This window comes from Aythya marila (genome assembly GCF_965140915.1).
Source record: "Aythya marila genome assembly, chromosome: 10".
NCBI lineage: Eukaryota > Metazoa > Chordata > Aves > Anseriformes > Anatidae > Aythya > Aythya marila.
The window spans coordinates 17,889,563-17,903,283 of NC_139051.1; the positions used below are offsets into that span (position 1 = coordinate 17,889,563).

Sequence of the window (13,721 nt, forward strand, 5' to 3'; positions counted from 1 at the left end):
CGCTAATGTCTTGTTTCATTCTAGTTCAAAGGATTGTGCTCTTTACCCTAATCCAAGCCAAAGAATAGGGTCATAAACAATCATCCACACAAGGATTTGAAGTTGGGCATCCCCTCCTGCTCATGGCTTATGTGAAAAGAGGCAGATCACAGCAGAGGGCTTGTTTAGGGTCTGAGTGAGTAACGCTGTTACACAAGTCTGAGTGAAACTTTAAATTGGACTTCTGTAGCCATGGGGTAGAAGTGCTATCTAAGGAATACACTATAAACAACTAACCACATCAGAGACTACAGAGTTTCTAGATGCTTTTAATATTCAGCTCTATATTGTAATGTAACAGCATACTAGTCTGTTTCTGACTCAATTTTGTGTTCTCTGAGTTGCAAGCATCTTTCTGAAGCTGTTTTGACTTTTTGCTGCTGCCTCATAAGTGTTTTCTAGTCTTGCTTTTAGAAAAGCTAATGTACTTTATCCACAGGTTATTTGTATTGCTGTAAAAGATAACACTTTCCTGGAGTTCCTTCCCTGAAATGCCTGACCACCAAGAATGGAAGAACAGGCTTCTTTCATGTTGGAGGTTTATGGACAGGCAGGACTGGATCAGAGTAGTGTACTTCACCTATGGAAGAGATTGGTATGGGAAAGCTAAGGGCTTTGTTGCCTGGCACTCAGCCACAGAGTTCCTGGAGCTTAATAAATTGGTAGTCTGGCTGTTAAGTCCTTATCAAGCTTCAGGAGTGTTAGTCACCAAACCATAGTATGACGAAAAGGCAAACAAAAATAAATGAACTAGAGCTGCCAAATGGCCTTGCCAAAAAGGCATTTAAAGTTTAGTTGTAAACAGCCCCATGCCAACCATGCTTCTATTAGACTGTCCTTTTTTATTTTATTTAGTGTTTTTGTTCTAGTGGAAGAGTACTTGTAAGAAAAATGCATGTCTTGCTGCTGATTTGCTAAGCTATACACTGCAGATAACCGAACTAGATTTAGAGGAGAAAAAAAAAACCAAACTAATTATTATGGCCTGATTCAGTTTGGGAGATTGGTAGTAGCTATGGTTGGTCCTTTCTGTCACTATATACATCGATAGCATGAAAAACAAAAATGGACAGATCAGGGCAATGTGATGATGAGAAAAGGCATAAAAATGAGTAAACAGGAAGAATGATGAAAAAATCAGGACAAGATAGTAATTGCATTCGTGTTCAAGAGAGTTTGTAACAGTCCTGAGTAAGACCAATATAATAAATAGAGAAGTCTTGAAGGCAAATGCTGATCTCCACTGACCAAGACAAAGTGAATATACGTATAAAAATGCAGCCTGGAACTGTGCAATGCACAATGGCAGCTGGTTGAACCCTCTGTGCAGAGCATGGTGCAGCTCTGAATGCCAAGTGTTTTTAAGTGGAATGTTCTCTTCAGCCATGTCTGAGCCAATAAATTGCAGAATAATTGTTTCTTGGCAGTGACCTACAGCAAAATACCTGTATTTTGTTTGCTTTACAGGCTGTTACAGGGCTGGTGAAGTTAGGGCTGGGACACTTCTGTAGCCAAAGCCATGAAACTGAACTTGTATTTGTCCTAGAGAATGCAACAGTGTCATATGCCTGCATTAACTCTTAGTTTGGGTGTGCAGCTGTAGAGATGTGGATTTTATCAGGCCTGTAACTCCACCATTGGTATAATACCTCAGTGTTGAACGTGTCCAGGTGACGATAATCATTTTACAATGCTTCTGTTCTTTTCCGCTTCAGAGTTCTGTGCTCTGCATGGTCTTGGCTTTGGATTTGAGGGAATAACTTCCTCAACGTTTTAACAGTTCTGTTCTCTGCATCATTTTCTGTGTGCTTTTCTGATCTGGAAACGCACGCAGCTTTGTTTCATTTAATGCCAACCCCGTGAGTAGTGCAGACAGAAGACACCGTCCCTGCTCTGTCGTGGTAAGTGCAGCGCAGTCACTGGAGGATCGGGATCTCCCTGGGGTGCTGGGGGGGGAATGAGGAAATCAGTGGATTTACTTAATCCGTATTAGCAGATGAGGAAGATAAGGAGAGCTTTGTGGGGTGCCCGTTAACTGATGGTATGTTGCGTTTGGTTCCTCGCCTCACGAGGTGGGGAGTGCTGCTGCGATGCCGCTCCAGCTCCCGACGGGGAGCTGTGCACCTCGCACGGGCCGGGGATCGCCGGGCTCCGCTCCTTCGCCTCCCGCCGGCTGATCCCGGGCCCTTTACCGGGGCGGGGCTCCCCGGGTCTCGGCACCGCCCGCCCGGGGCGGAGAAGCCGGCGTGGGGCGGGGATCGGGGGCCGGCGGCTCGGGGCCGTGCCCGGGGGCTGCCGCCATGCGCCGGGGGCTGCCCGCGCTCCGCGGCCTCCTCGGGGGCGGCTCCGCGGGGCGGCCGCTCCGGCTCCCGGCGCCCAGCGGGCCCCAGCCGCCGGCTGAGGGCAGCGGGGGCGGCCAGGTGAGAGGGGCCGGGACCGGGAAGCGGCCGCAGCCGGGCCCGGGGGGGTCCCGCGGGGCTGGGCCTGAGGGAGGCGGCGCCCGCCCGGTCGGAGCGGGGCGTGAGGCGCGCGGGTGCCGCTGCTGCCCGCAGGGAACCCGCTGGGAACCCGCTGCTCGGCTCCTCTCCCTCGGTGTTCGGAGAGAGAAACTTGACACTGCCATGCCTTTAAAATATTGAGCTTATTAAACTGGGCTTTGCACTGGAATATACTCTCACTCACGGGTTTTGAAAATGCAGTTTGTGGCATCTAGAGGAGACAGCAGCGAGATCTTGTCAAGGAGAGTGTAGCTGCCTCTCCTGTCTCTCACGGTGACGGCAGTGTCCGTTTCTGCTGTACCCAGCTGCTGGAAAGATGTACCCAGTGAATAATTGATGAGGGACAAAGTGCTGCTTTGATGGGCAAAATGCCCTTCTCAGTGCACAGAGGGCTGGATTTCTGTCAGTACGTCCCTTCCAATAGTATCGTATCACATAAGTGTGCCTATAGGGCGTATTAGAAAGGGCAAAATGTAAGATCCTTTCCTCCCCTGTGCAAGTGTGTCTGTTAACTGCAGTGTAGATATCACATATTTTATCAAATGCGTATACATGTGGACATAACTAATCCACTCTTTCTTTTAAATTTCTTCTTGCAGCTCAACGTTCTGCCGTCCTTTGGGTTTCTTTTTGACATTGATGGTGTACTGGTACGAGGAAAGACTCCAATACCTGCTGCAAAAACGGCCTTTCAAAAGCTAGTTAATTCTCAGGGACAGTTCTTGGTGCCTGTGGTATTTGTCACCAATGCAGGGAATTGCCTTCGCCAGAAAAAAGCTGATCAATTGTCTCATATACTGGGAGTTCCTGTGAGTAGCTTAAATCATGTTTCTTTAGTTATTTACTTTCAGTGATTGTCAAATGTATTATATTCCATTAAATGCTGCTCAGTGAATTTTGCTTTTCCCTTAAGCCCTCTGAAATGCTTTGCTGGAAGTATTATAAAAGTAAAAAATACTCTATGAAGCTAATGGCAATGGTATTTCCGTTGGTAAAAGTAGTGATATTTCAAATAGCAATGGAATTTCTTTGCAAAATTATTACTGTGGGAATAAACTTGCCTTCTCTTTCTGAATAAAAATAAATGTGTGCCAGTAACATGAAATGCTGCTCTAGCAAGCTGAATGTCTTCAGTGATAATGTGAAGACTGGAGCCTTCTATCTGTCTTCTATCTTCTAGGATAATCATTTTACTGTTTTCATAGCTATTAAAGGAATGGGATATGTAAACTAGGAGAAGAAGGTCTTCTAATACAACAAAATCAATGCTGCAGTCTAGCAAATCTACCGCAATTAGAACTAGAGCAGTGCTGGTTCATCTTCCTTGTTTGTTTTCTAAATTAATTTGATAACTCTGTAAAACTAGGAGAGAAAAACTTGTGTTGATGTGGAATAGAAGAATTATGGAAGCAGAAAGGAATGTGTATATCAATTAGCAATGCATGTTTGTTTTTTTTTGACAGGGAGATGTTATCAATATTTCAACTGTGAAATTTAGTAAAAAATGATATGGTAGGGTTTTATACAAATATGTATGATTGTTTTGTAATTCATAGAATTTGTCACACCTGTTAATTAAATCTACATATAGATCACTTACCTGAAAGCCAATAAACTCCTTTTGTTCTTAAATTTCAAACAGATTTCCCAAGACCAAGTGATGATGTCACACAGTCCTCTGCGGATGTTCAAACGTTATCATGAAAAATGTGTCCTTGTATCTGGACAAGGACCGCTTCTGGATATTGCTCAAGAGTATCTTTAAAAAAAAAAAACACATATGACAACTTTCTGCTTAAGTATTTTCCTTAATCGAGTTCAGAAGACCAAATAATTAAACACTACAAATTCAGTATTAAGAATTCATTGTTAAGCTATGGTAGTTCCTACTCTAACGTCAAATGTATGTTTTGAAAACGGTTGCTTTGTTGATTGTTGCTTTCCTTTATTCTTCACTTTTCACTGTATTGTTACATGCCTTTTTACTGTGAAAGGAAGAAAGAATTATTTCTTTGGCATATATTTGTAAATGATCCTTTGGCGCAAAGGGTTTGTACCCTCTTAGAATCATTCTTCCTTCTAATCTTGTATTTTGAGCAAGCTCTCTACATAATTTCTGTCTTAAGATTTCAGGCATACAGATCTTCTGTATATAAAGAATGGGATGATCGTCTTTTTATCTCATGCAAGAAAAGTCTTTAATATGTTGCTTTTATTCCTAAATAATTTGCTTTACTAGATGATAAACTGCTTATGTTAAAATTGAATTTGAGATTTTAAAAAGTCTTTGAACGCAAACAATTCTGTATCCTTAACTGGTGTTTTCCCAGCCTTGGTTTCAGTCAACCCATCACCATTGAAACATTGCGGGAGAAATACCCTTTGCTGGATGTAGTTGACCATGACAGAACACCTGATGTTTCGGTGAGTCTGTGTTTTGTTTTAAATTCTTTTTGTTTGATCATTACATGACATCCTACAGTAGAAGTCCATATTTAAACTACAGAGCTAATGCTGTTGTTTTATGCTGCATTTTGACTTAGCTTTTTTTTTTTTCTGTTTCCCTTTTTGTTTTATTGCAACATTTTTAACAACTGTAGACTTCTTTTCTGTTCATGTTAACTTTATAACAAATCTTTACATTTTGTAACTTACGGCTGTGAGACAACTTATACCTTGTTACAGATACCTAATTAAAAATCTGTTTTGGAAAGCTTACTGGTTTCTGTGAATGTATGGAAGATGAAATTAGCTTTTTCTTCCAGTATGGGATGGTCTTTGCTGTTTTAGGCTCTGAGGTTGATCTGATTGTAAAGAATGATTTGCAGATAACTAACTTTTCTCCAAAGGACTGCTTGTCTTGTTTATACCATTATGTTAGTATAGTTAAGTATTAACAGTACATACTGTTAGTTTACATAAGCAGCATGGTTTCAACTGAATTTTGCAGAATTTCAATATGAAGTGAATGTATGCATACACATCAAATGCATGCATATATTAAATATATGCAGGGTCAGTAAATGAAGATTTTTTTCAATGGATAGTCAAGAAATTCTTTGTGGGTCATACAATTCTTAATTATATCAGTGTTTGTCTTGCTTCTCAACCATGCACATTTTAGAGTTCAAGAAAATGTTCATGTGTTTGTCACTATGACAAGTAAATCATGAAACTACTGTTTGGCAAATAAATGTTGTATGATGTTTTATGATATTTTCTCTTAGCAGTGTTAAAGAAATATGTTTCAAATGTGGTGTTAATGACAGAGGCCTGTGTTACTCCTGCAGAAAAATAAACATCCATACTTTACTTAACACACAGAAGTGAAATAAGCAGCTGAAGCTTTGTATGTTCCCAGAGGTGGTTGAATAGATTGTAGAAGGCTTCCATACGTAGAATACAATAACTTGTCTGCTGTCCATTTACCACGAGATTTCAGTTAGAACTTGAAATGCAAATTTGTAAGTAAACTGACATCAGGTACTGGAGCAGTAGCTGCACCAAAATAGAGTGTGTATTTCCTGTCAGTGTTGTGGAAGGCAAGTGTGGGAGCTATACTTGAATTTATTCTGTTAAAAATAGTAGTAGCTGTTTAATCTTGTAGAAAACTTTTATTTTTTTCTTATTTCAGTACCCCTCTGCTGTGGAGCTTCCCAAGATTGAGGGTCAGTTATCTTTACTTAACTTGCAACTGTCCATTAATAGATGAAATACCTTTATTGTACTTTTCAGTATAATTAGAATTGCTGGCCTCATTAGAAAGTTGGTTGAGACAATTCCAAAATTTCCTCATTAGTGACACTGGCCATTAATATGGAATGTATAAAGCATGAGAAAACTGTTTTATATGTGTAATTTTCAACCATGTATTTTTAAAGCTTCAGAAGGAAGGTGAGGTCTGCTTTCCTTTTCTGTCTTCCTTTACCAGGCTATTGTTGCATTCCTTTTAAATATTAAGAATGAATTGAAGAGTTCAGAAATAACAGGTCTTGGTCTTGCAGTTGTCAGGAGGGTTACTGCAGAGTTGTAGTATGAGAAGCATCCTGTTTCAGTAGGCCATATTCACATCCCCATTTTGTCTGCAAAACAGGAAGGTAAGGTAAAAACTGGACTTCAGGATTAAAAAAAAAAAATCCAGGTCATGATTGCTGGAGATCTGAAAGTTGTCTAGAAACACTATTGCAATTTTGTTTTTAAGATGAACAAAATAACATTACTGATGGATTATTTTAATACTGTATATAAACATACAGAATTCACAAAGGTACATAAGACTTAGTGCTGTGGAGCAACTTAGCCAATACAAAAAAAAAATCAAACAGTTTCTTAAACATGTTGATTTTGCACTGGGGTCTTGTTACTTCCAAAATTTGTCTATGAACGAACGATTATGTAATGTTAAAACATAAAGCTAATGCAACTATTTCATCAGTCCATGGTTAAATCAAATTAATTGCTCAGTCTCTTTAGACCAAGTTGTGTCAGAGTTTGGTGCCCTGTTAACTCTGTTTTGTAATTCTTGTTCTTACAGCTGTTGTCTTGTTTGGGGAGCCAGTCAGGTGGGAAACCAACCTGCAGTTGATCATAGATGTTTTGCTGACAAGTGGCTATCCTGGAAATCCGTATCACCATGAAAATTACCCTCATATACCTGTACTGGCTTGTAATATGGATCTGATGTGGGTAGCTGAAGCACAGTCTCCAAGGTAAGTGCAATTACAATGTGTGTATGCCATGTTGTATCTTAGGTTTTTCCTCACTTTTTCAATAGAATCCATGATCAATGTTTTCATACAAATGTTTGATGTAGCTTCACAGTAGGTCTCAGCTTTGAATACAACATTTCAAAAGTAGTGTACTTTCAGCAAGTGCTGCCTTATTACTGCTTACAGTATTGCATCCAGGAAATACGTTACCTGAGATAAAGTGCTTCTAAGACCCTTTTTTGTTTCCCCACTTGCAAAATAGAGAAATTTTTGCTTGAGAGCCTTAGAGTTTGTCCAAAGGAAAAAAAAATGGAAACAATACCCTTTTTTTTTTTTTTTTTTCTTTTCATTTTGATTAGGTCCTTTTTTGGTATTCCTGTTTTCTACCCTGCAGTTTCTGGTAGAGTAAAGAAATTGCCCTGCTAGTTGAAAGCAGTGGTTTTGAGCTGAAGACAACGTAGTGAACTGTTTAAGGAACATAAGAAAAAAGAAATAGTAAAAACTGAACATACACCAAAACAGATATTGTTGTTATTGTGACTTGATAATAGGCTTGGTCTTGGGTAGAAGATCTTGTCAGGTATTCTTACTTGGTTGCAAAGACCATCGTTAATTAGCACATTAGCAGACCATGTGTATGTAATAGTTTCAACTAGAGTAAGGTAATGAATATATCTACAGAAAATAAGACGCATAGTTTCAGTTGTGTTCTTTGGGAAAGATCCAGTGTTAAAACTGAAATCTTCTTTTTTCATTTGAGCTTGACAGTATGACAGATTTGTATGTCAGTGCTGTTACCTTCCCTACTGGAAAATGTGGTTTTAAGCTGTTGCTAATAAATACTGGAAATAATTGCATCCTGATTTATTCATGTTTCTAAACAAACAGGGTAGAGAAAGGAAATGAACAGTTAATTTGGCAAAACTAATTCTTTACCATACTTAAGTGCTACAACTGTTTCCAACTTTTTAGCTTTTTTCTTAAAGATTATTTTAATTTCTAGGCCACTAGAGACTGAATTTATTAGCACAATGTCTCAGATGACTTCTGGTGCTCATTAAATCAGTGTTACACGTTTTTTTTAGGCTGTAGATACTTGGTTTGAAAAGCTATACTCAGCTATGTGCCTAACATAGATGAGTACCTAACAGTTCTTCTAAAGTACTCTGTATACTCCAGAAAATAGGATTGCTGTATAGCAACTTTTTATTCTTAGTGTTTTTGATGCTTCCTTGTTTCTCGAGTGATACGTATTAATCCATCCCTAATCCCATATCCTGATTTCAGTAATGAAGTAAAACTGCTTTTTTAAAGCACGAAATTACATCTTTTAAATTAATTGGCTTGGCTTGGTTTGGCTTGATTGATGAGCCATTGTCACTGTTACCAGCTTGCTTGAGTAAAATAATTGAGTTTTCAAAAGCTTGTTGTGAAATTATAGTTTGTTCCATGATTCTCCGTTGCTTCTATTCTTGAGAGAAACCCATGAAGTTTTTAGATTGTAATCTCTCTCTGTAGAGTGGATTTTGGTATACTCCTGTGGTTAAAGAGGTTAATTTTCCTTCTGTTCATTTCCAACTTTCCTTTTCATCTCCCCTTTAGTAATTCAGCTGATTCTGTTTGGTCACTGCAAAGAGCAGATCACAGGCGAGGTGTTATTTCAAAAATTCCCTTTTGTAACTGAAGCACCTGCTTAAATACAAACAACAGTATTGCAAATCATTGCTGCATTTTTAAAACTGATAAGTCTGTGCTGTCCCAATTACTTTTTTTATTAAGGTCTTCATTGTTCAGCTAATCAGCACCTAGTTATTACTGAAACAGCTGTGGAAATGTTGCATGCAAATTGAGGGAAAATTCATGGTAACAGGATATGATTTATTCCTTAAAAAAATAATCTAATTTTTTGCTGTATACTTTATAAAATTTGATTTGTCACAAGGCCTTTTTATCTTTTTAGGTTTGGGCATGGAACATTCATGGTTTGTTTGGAAAACATTTACAAGAAGATCACTGGCAAAGATCTGAAATATGAGGCCTTAATGGGCAAGCCTAGTGAACTGACCTATCAGTATGCAGAATACCTTATCAGGACTCAAGCAGCAGAAAGACAATGGAAGCAACCTATTCAAACTCTCTATGCTGTTGGGTAAGATGTTATAAGTCTAGTGAGGTAATTACTTGTGAGATAATACCAGCAAACTAAAATACCCAGCTCTTACTTGGTTAGTTGGGATCATTATGCCACCATTGGGACTTCCTAACATTCTTGGCACCATGTTGTACTTTTTTATGATTTCAAACCTCATTGTTTCTAATCTTGAAACTTAACACTTAGCTCTTTCTATGTGTAATTTCTGTAGAAGTGCAAAAATTGGTTTATATGTCCATTTCTTAAAATTTCTCTTATATACTCTGTAAGCCTTTAACGAAAAGGCAGTGGGAGGACTGTTTTGTTAGTTACTGGTATAACCCTAACAAGCTTTGAGTAGAAAATAGAATTTTAAGGAATGTAGAGCTAGAATTGATTTGTGGTGTCATTAAGCTTGGTCATGCACTACTGTGCATGTAGTGGCATCATAGAATCCTTTCCATAGACTGAGATAAAGCTCTGTTATATTAGGGACTGTTCCAGAATCTTCAAGATGTTTGGAAATAAAGTAAGTTCATTCATGGACTGGTGAAATTTATTCTTGATTTCCTTTCCTGCTTACCCACGTCTGCAATTTTCAGTATGGAGAATTACTCCTGTTAAATGTCATAGTTGATACAATGGCATAATAAAATAGCTATATATTTGGATTTCTTCCTGTCTACATCCACATGAAGTTACGTAAAGCGCAAATTAAACTGTTAAATCAAACCCTTAAAAATGTCTTCTCTTATGAATTGAAATCAGAGAACTAAAATTGTGTTGCTGACTAAACTTCTTACATTTCCAGAGATAATCTCATGACTGATGTCTATGGTGCTAACCTTTACAATCGCTATCTTGAAGAGAAGAACTCCAGAAAAGGTTCAAAAACACAGATTCAGGCAAAAGTTGCTGGAGGCAGAGGGTCTGCTGCTCTCTCTCAGGATGATGAAATAGACAACAGTTGGGAGAATGAATTAGCATCTGCTGCTGCTACCCACTGTAGGTCTGTTCTCGTTTGTACTGGGGTTTATAATCCTCACACAGAGGCACCCTTGGATACCAAGGAGAGCATAACTGAAACAGTGTTCCATGGCCACAGAGATTTTAGGTTTGATCCCGGTTTAGTAGAACCAGATCATATTGTACCAGATGTTGATGCTGCTGTAGACCTGATCTTCCATCTGGAGAACTTTGCTCCTAATTGATACGACAAGATTTCTTAAGGTCTACTCAGTGCTATGCTCCTTCCCACCTCCCAAATCCAACAGCGTGCTTTAAAATCATGCCACAAACTTTCTAAATTTTTTTTTTTTTTTACTTTTTCATTTATATAAACTTCTATAAATTTATATACATATAAGTATATATGAGCACAGGTTAATGTGCTAAATGTACCTAATATAAAATTATATACATTAAAAATCTGTGCTTAATATACTTAATATAAAATTACTTAAGTATAAATCATACTTTTTAAGTATTGAAAATATGTAATTTCTTGCTTTGGTTGCCCTTTATTTTCATCCTATTTGTGTTTTTTTTTTTTTTTTTAAGCTATTTTATCGTAATAGCTTGTGTGTGTTACTGGTACTTAAATTGCCACGTGACAGTTCATTTTTTTGTTTGCTGAAAGATTTAGCTTCTAACTTTTGGGGGTCTTTGTGATGCTGGGGTTGTTCACACGATTAGAAATTGGTTGGTAATGAGCACAGTAATGCAGACTTCTCAGTATTCTGCAAGTACTGTGCACTTTTTCAAATATGTTGCTTCAAATAAATGCTAAATTCAAGTATGTTCTGCTTCTTTGTACTCACATGTAACCCCACAGCCTTTCTTCTTATCTGTTTTTGCAGTATGTCTGTGGCTGCATTGCCTCTCTACTTTGACATGTAAATCTGTAAAAGAAATGCTCATATCAGCTGATGAAGGCTGAGTTGTTAAACACCATTTTTAGAACTCCTGCAAAGCTGAACAGAAGAAAGGCAGCTAACCATGGCTGTTCTGCATGGCATAATAGCTGGCCTTTTTGTTGTTACCTTTTTATTTGCACTTCTATGGGGAATTTAGAATTTTAGAAAGTTTTAGAAATTTTCAGGCATTTCTCTCAGCTGGACTTCTCCACTGAATGTGTGACTGTTATTTGGGAAAAAAGTGCCTAGTAATATACTTGAAGCTTCATACCACTGTGGTAGTTAACTGGCCTTTAGATTAATATATTTTCTTTGTGTCAATGTCATGTGTTTGGTTCACGGATTTTATATCTGTTCATTAAAAAAAAGTAATTTATTTTACCTTATTTTTGTAAAATACTTTTAAACATTTTAATCCAAAAGATATCTTTGAAAATAGTTCTATTGGTTGTAACAGTGTATTTGTGAGACGAGTTATGTGTGTCCTTTATTGATTGGCAAACATAAATCAATTAAGTGTATTTAAAAACAAAGTCAACTTACACAGAAATCTGTGAAATCTGTGGGTCTTCCATTTTAGACAGGTGGTGGCATGAAGAGAAATGACTTCCTGGCCAACTTCTTCACTGTTTATTATCGTGAATTCAAAATCTGAAAACTCTTCATGTCATGAAGAGATCAAAATTGTTACAATGCAGTCAGGTTTATCTTGTGTTTTTTCCATGTGCAAATCACTCTAGTCCCTCTCTCAACAATCAAGATTGTTGATTCATGTACTGGTAATATTTCATAAGTAACTTTCAACATACCTTGCATGATCCAGGCTTCTAAGTTTAAGGAAAGTGTTCCAAACTGTATCTCCTTTTTCTTCACTGGGGAAATATTATAGCTGCATATTCTTGCCTTTCTTATTGTTACAGCAAGTGAATATTTATCTACTTCTTAAAGCACATTTCTGTAATATGTCAACTATTTGCAAAGTATGCCAAATCCTTCTAAGTACAGAGTGTAGTTATGGTTTTGTAAGATGACAAGATAACTGAAGATGTGTTGTTTCAATACTGAAGCATGTTGCAGAGCTCTTTATTATTGGAAACAGTTTTAGACCATCAGTAAAGCAAGAAATAAAAATGTGGAAGTTGATGAAGAACATGTTGTTCCATTTTATTCTTTTTCCCCCAAAATACGCATGAACATTTCAAAAGGTTCATGAAAGAACTGTGTATATACTTTTAAACTTCATTCCTCATGAAAACAGTAACTTAAAATGCTTATGTTTGGCTACTAATCAGGCTACTGTTTTTTCACTACACTAAAAGGAGGATGGTTTTCAGTCTGTAGTCCTCTTAGATCATTTGCAATGATAAGTCTGCTTGAGTTATCTTTAATGTGATTCTTCAGATGAATGTATGACTGAGTCCCAGTAGTGTTCTAGGGTGCTACTAGATTTGGAGCTGTACCAGCGCAAAACAAAAAAAAAACAGGTAGTTGTTACCATGCATGGTCACATATATATTGGAACTACTACAAAACTTGAGAGAAATGTTAGCATAGTAGGCACAGGTCATGGTATACTAGTGAGTTGGGCAGATGTCTTGGTGAAATATGAAAAACAAATTTTAAAGATTTGAAGGGATATAGTGAGTTACCTTTGAGAATGTTTATCTGGAGCTCTTGCTGAATGTGGAAGACCTCACAGCACCCGCTTGCTAGATGCTCCTACAACTTCATTATGGTGTTGCTGAACTAAGTGCGCTGGAATTAAATTGTATTCTCTAATTATTACAGCAACCACAACTGACATAGAGCTAGCAATGGAGCCTGAAAGCAAACTCTTTCCTCATTGCCATGTTCCAGTGTTAATGCATACTGAACACTTTCACTGCAGAATTCGAAATACTACTGATGTTAGTGGTATAGCATCTCTTTGCCAGAGGTTCTCACACTTTGCAAGGTGAGTAGAAGAGCATGTGTTCCTCCCTCAATGACTCCCAGTCTAGTTTGCACTTTAATTTAAAATTCTAGAGAAAATGTTTGTGCCAAAATGCTTCCATACCAGTCTACTTTACTGAATTCCAGCAAAAGACTTGTCATCTTTACCTTTTTATTAATATGACTGCTGAAAAAGCAGGCATTATTGTTCATTATACTGTTTGATGTCTTACAAACGAAAATACTACACTGACACTTCTTATTTGAATTTTGCCTCCTGTTCGCTCAGGAAGTGATACAGATGAGAACTGCAAAAAAGAAGTGTCAAAACATTGCAGTAGAGTTACTATCACAATAGCTAACATTGCCTTGATGCGGATGAGGTGGTCACAAAGCAGTTTACTGTACTAATGGGGGAGTCCTGGGCAGGCACAGAAACAGGACTTTCAGGGAAAAAAAAAAAATGGTATGAATTTGGGATGCTTCTGTGGACTAA

The 13,721-nt window shown here is 37.9% G+C and overlaps 1 protein-coding gene across 2 annotated transcripts; it reads left to right on the forward strand.

The window, feature by feature from the left end:
• The first annotated feature begins 2,323 nt into the window (after positions 1 to 2,323).
• On the forward strand, positions 2,324 to 13,144 carry LOC309881760 (haloacid dehalogenase-like hydrolase domain-containing 5). 2 transcript variants are annotated; one of them, XM_082768086.1, is made up of 9 exons: positions 2,324 to 2,459; positions 3,137 to 3,346; positions 4,180 to 4,292; positions 4,868 to 4,961; positions 6,172 to 6,205; positions 7,072 to 7,246; positions 9,207 to 9,395; positions 10,189 to 10,386; positions 13,082 to 13,144. In XM_082768086.1, the coding sequence occupies exons 1-9, from the start codon at positions 2,340 to 2,342 to the stop codon at positions 13,092 to 13,094; spliced, it is 1,146 nt and encodes a 381-aa protein (XP_082624212.1). In that variant the 5' UTR covers positions 2,324 to 2,339; the 3' UTR covers positions 13,095 to 13,144. The 2 variants fall into 2 exon arrangements, with proteins under 2 accessions (XP_082624212.1, XP_082624211.1); XM_082768085.1 differs by lacking the exon at positions 13,082 to 13,144 and having other exon boundaries at positions 10,189 to 12,429.
• Positions 13,145 to 13,721: the final 577 nt, after the last annotated feature.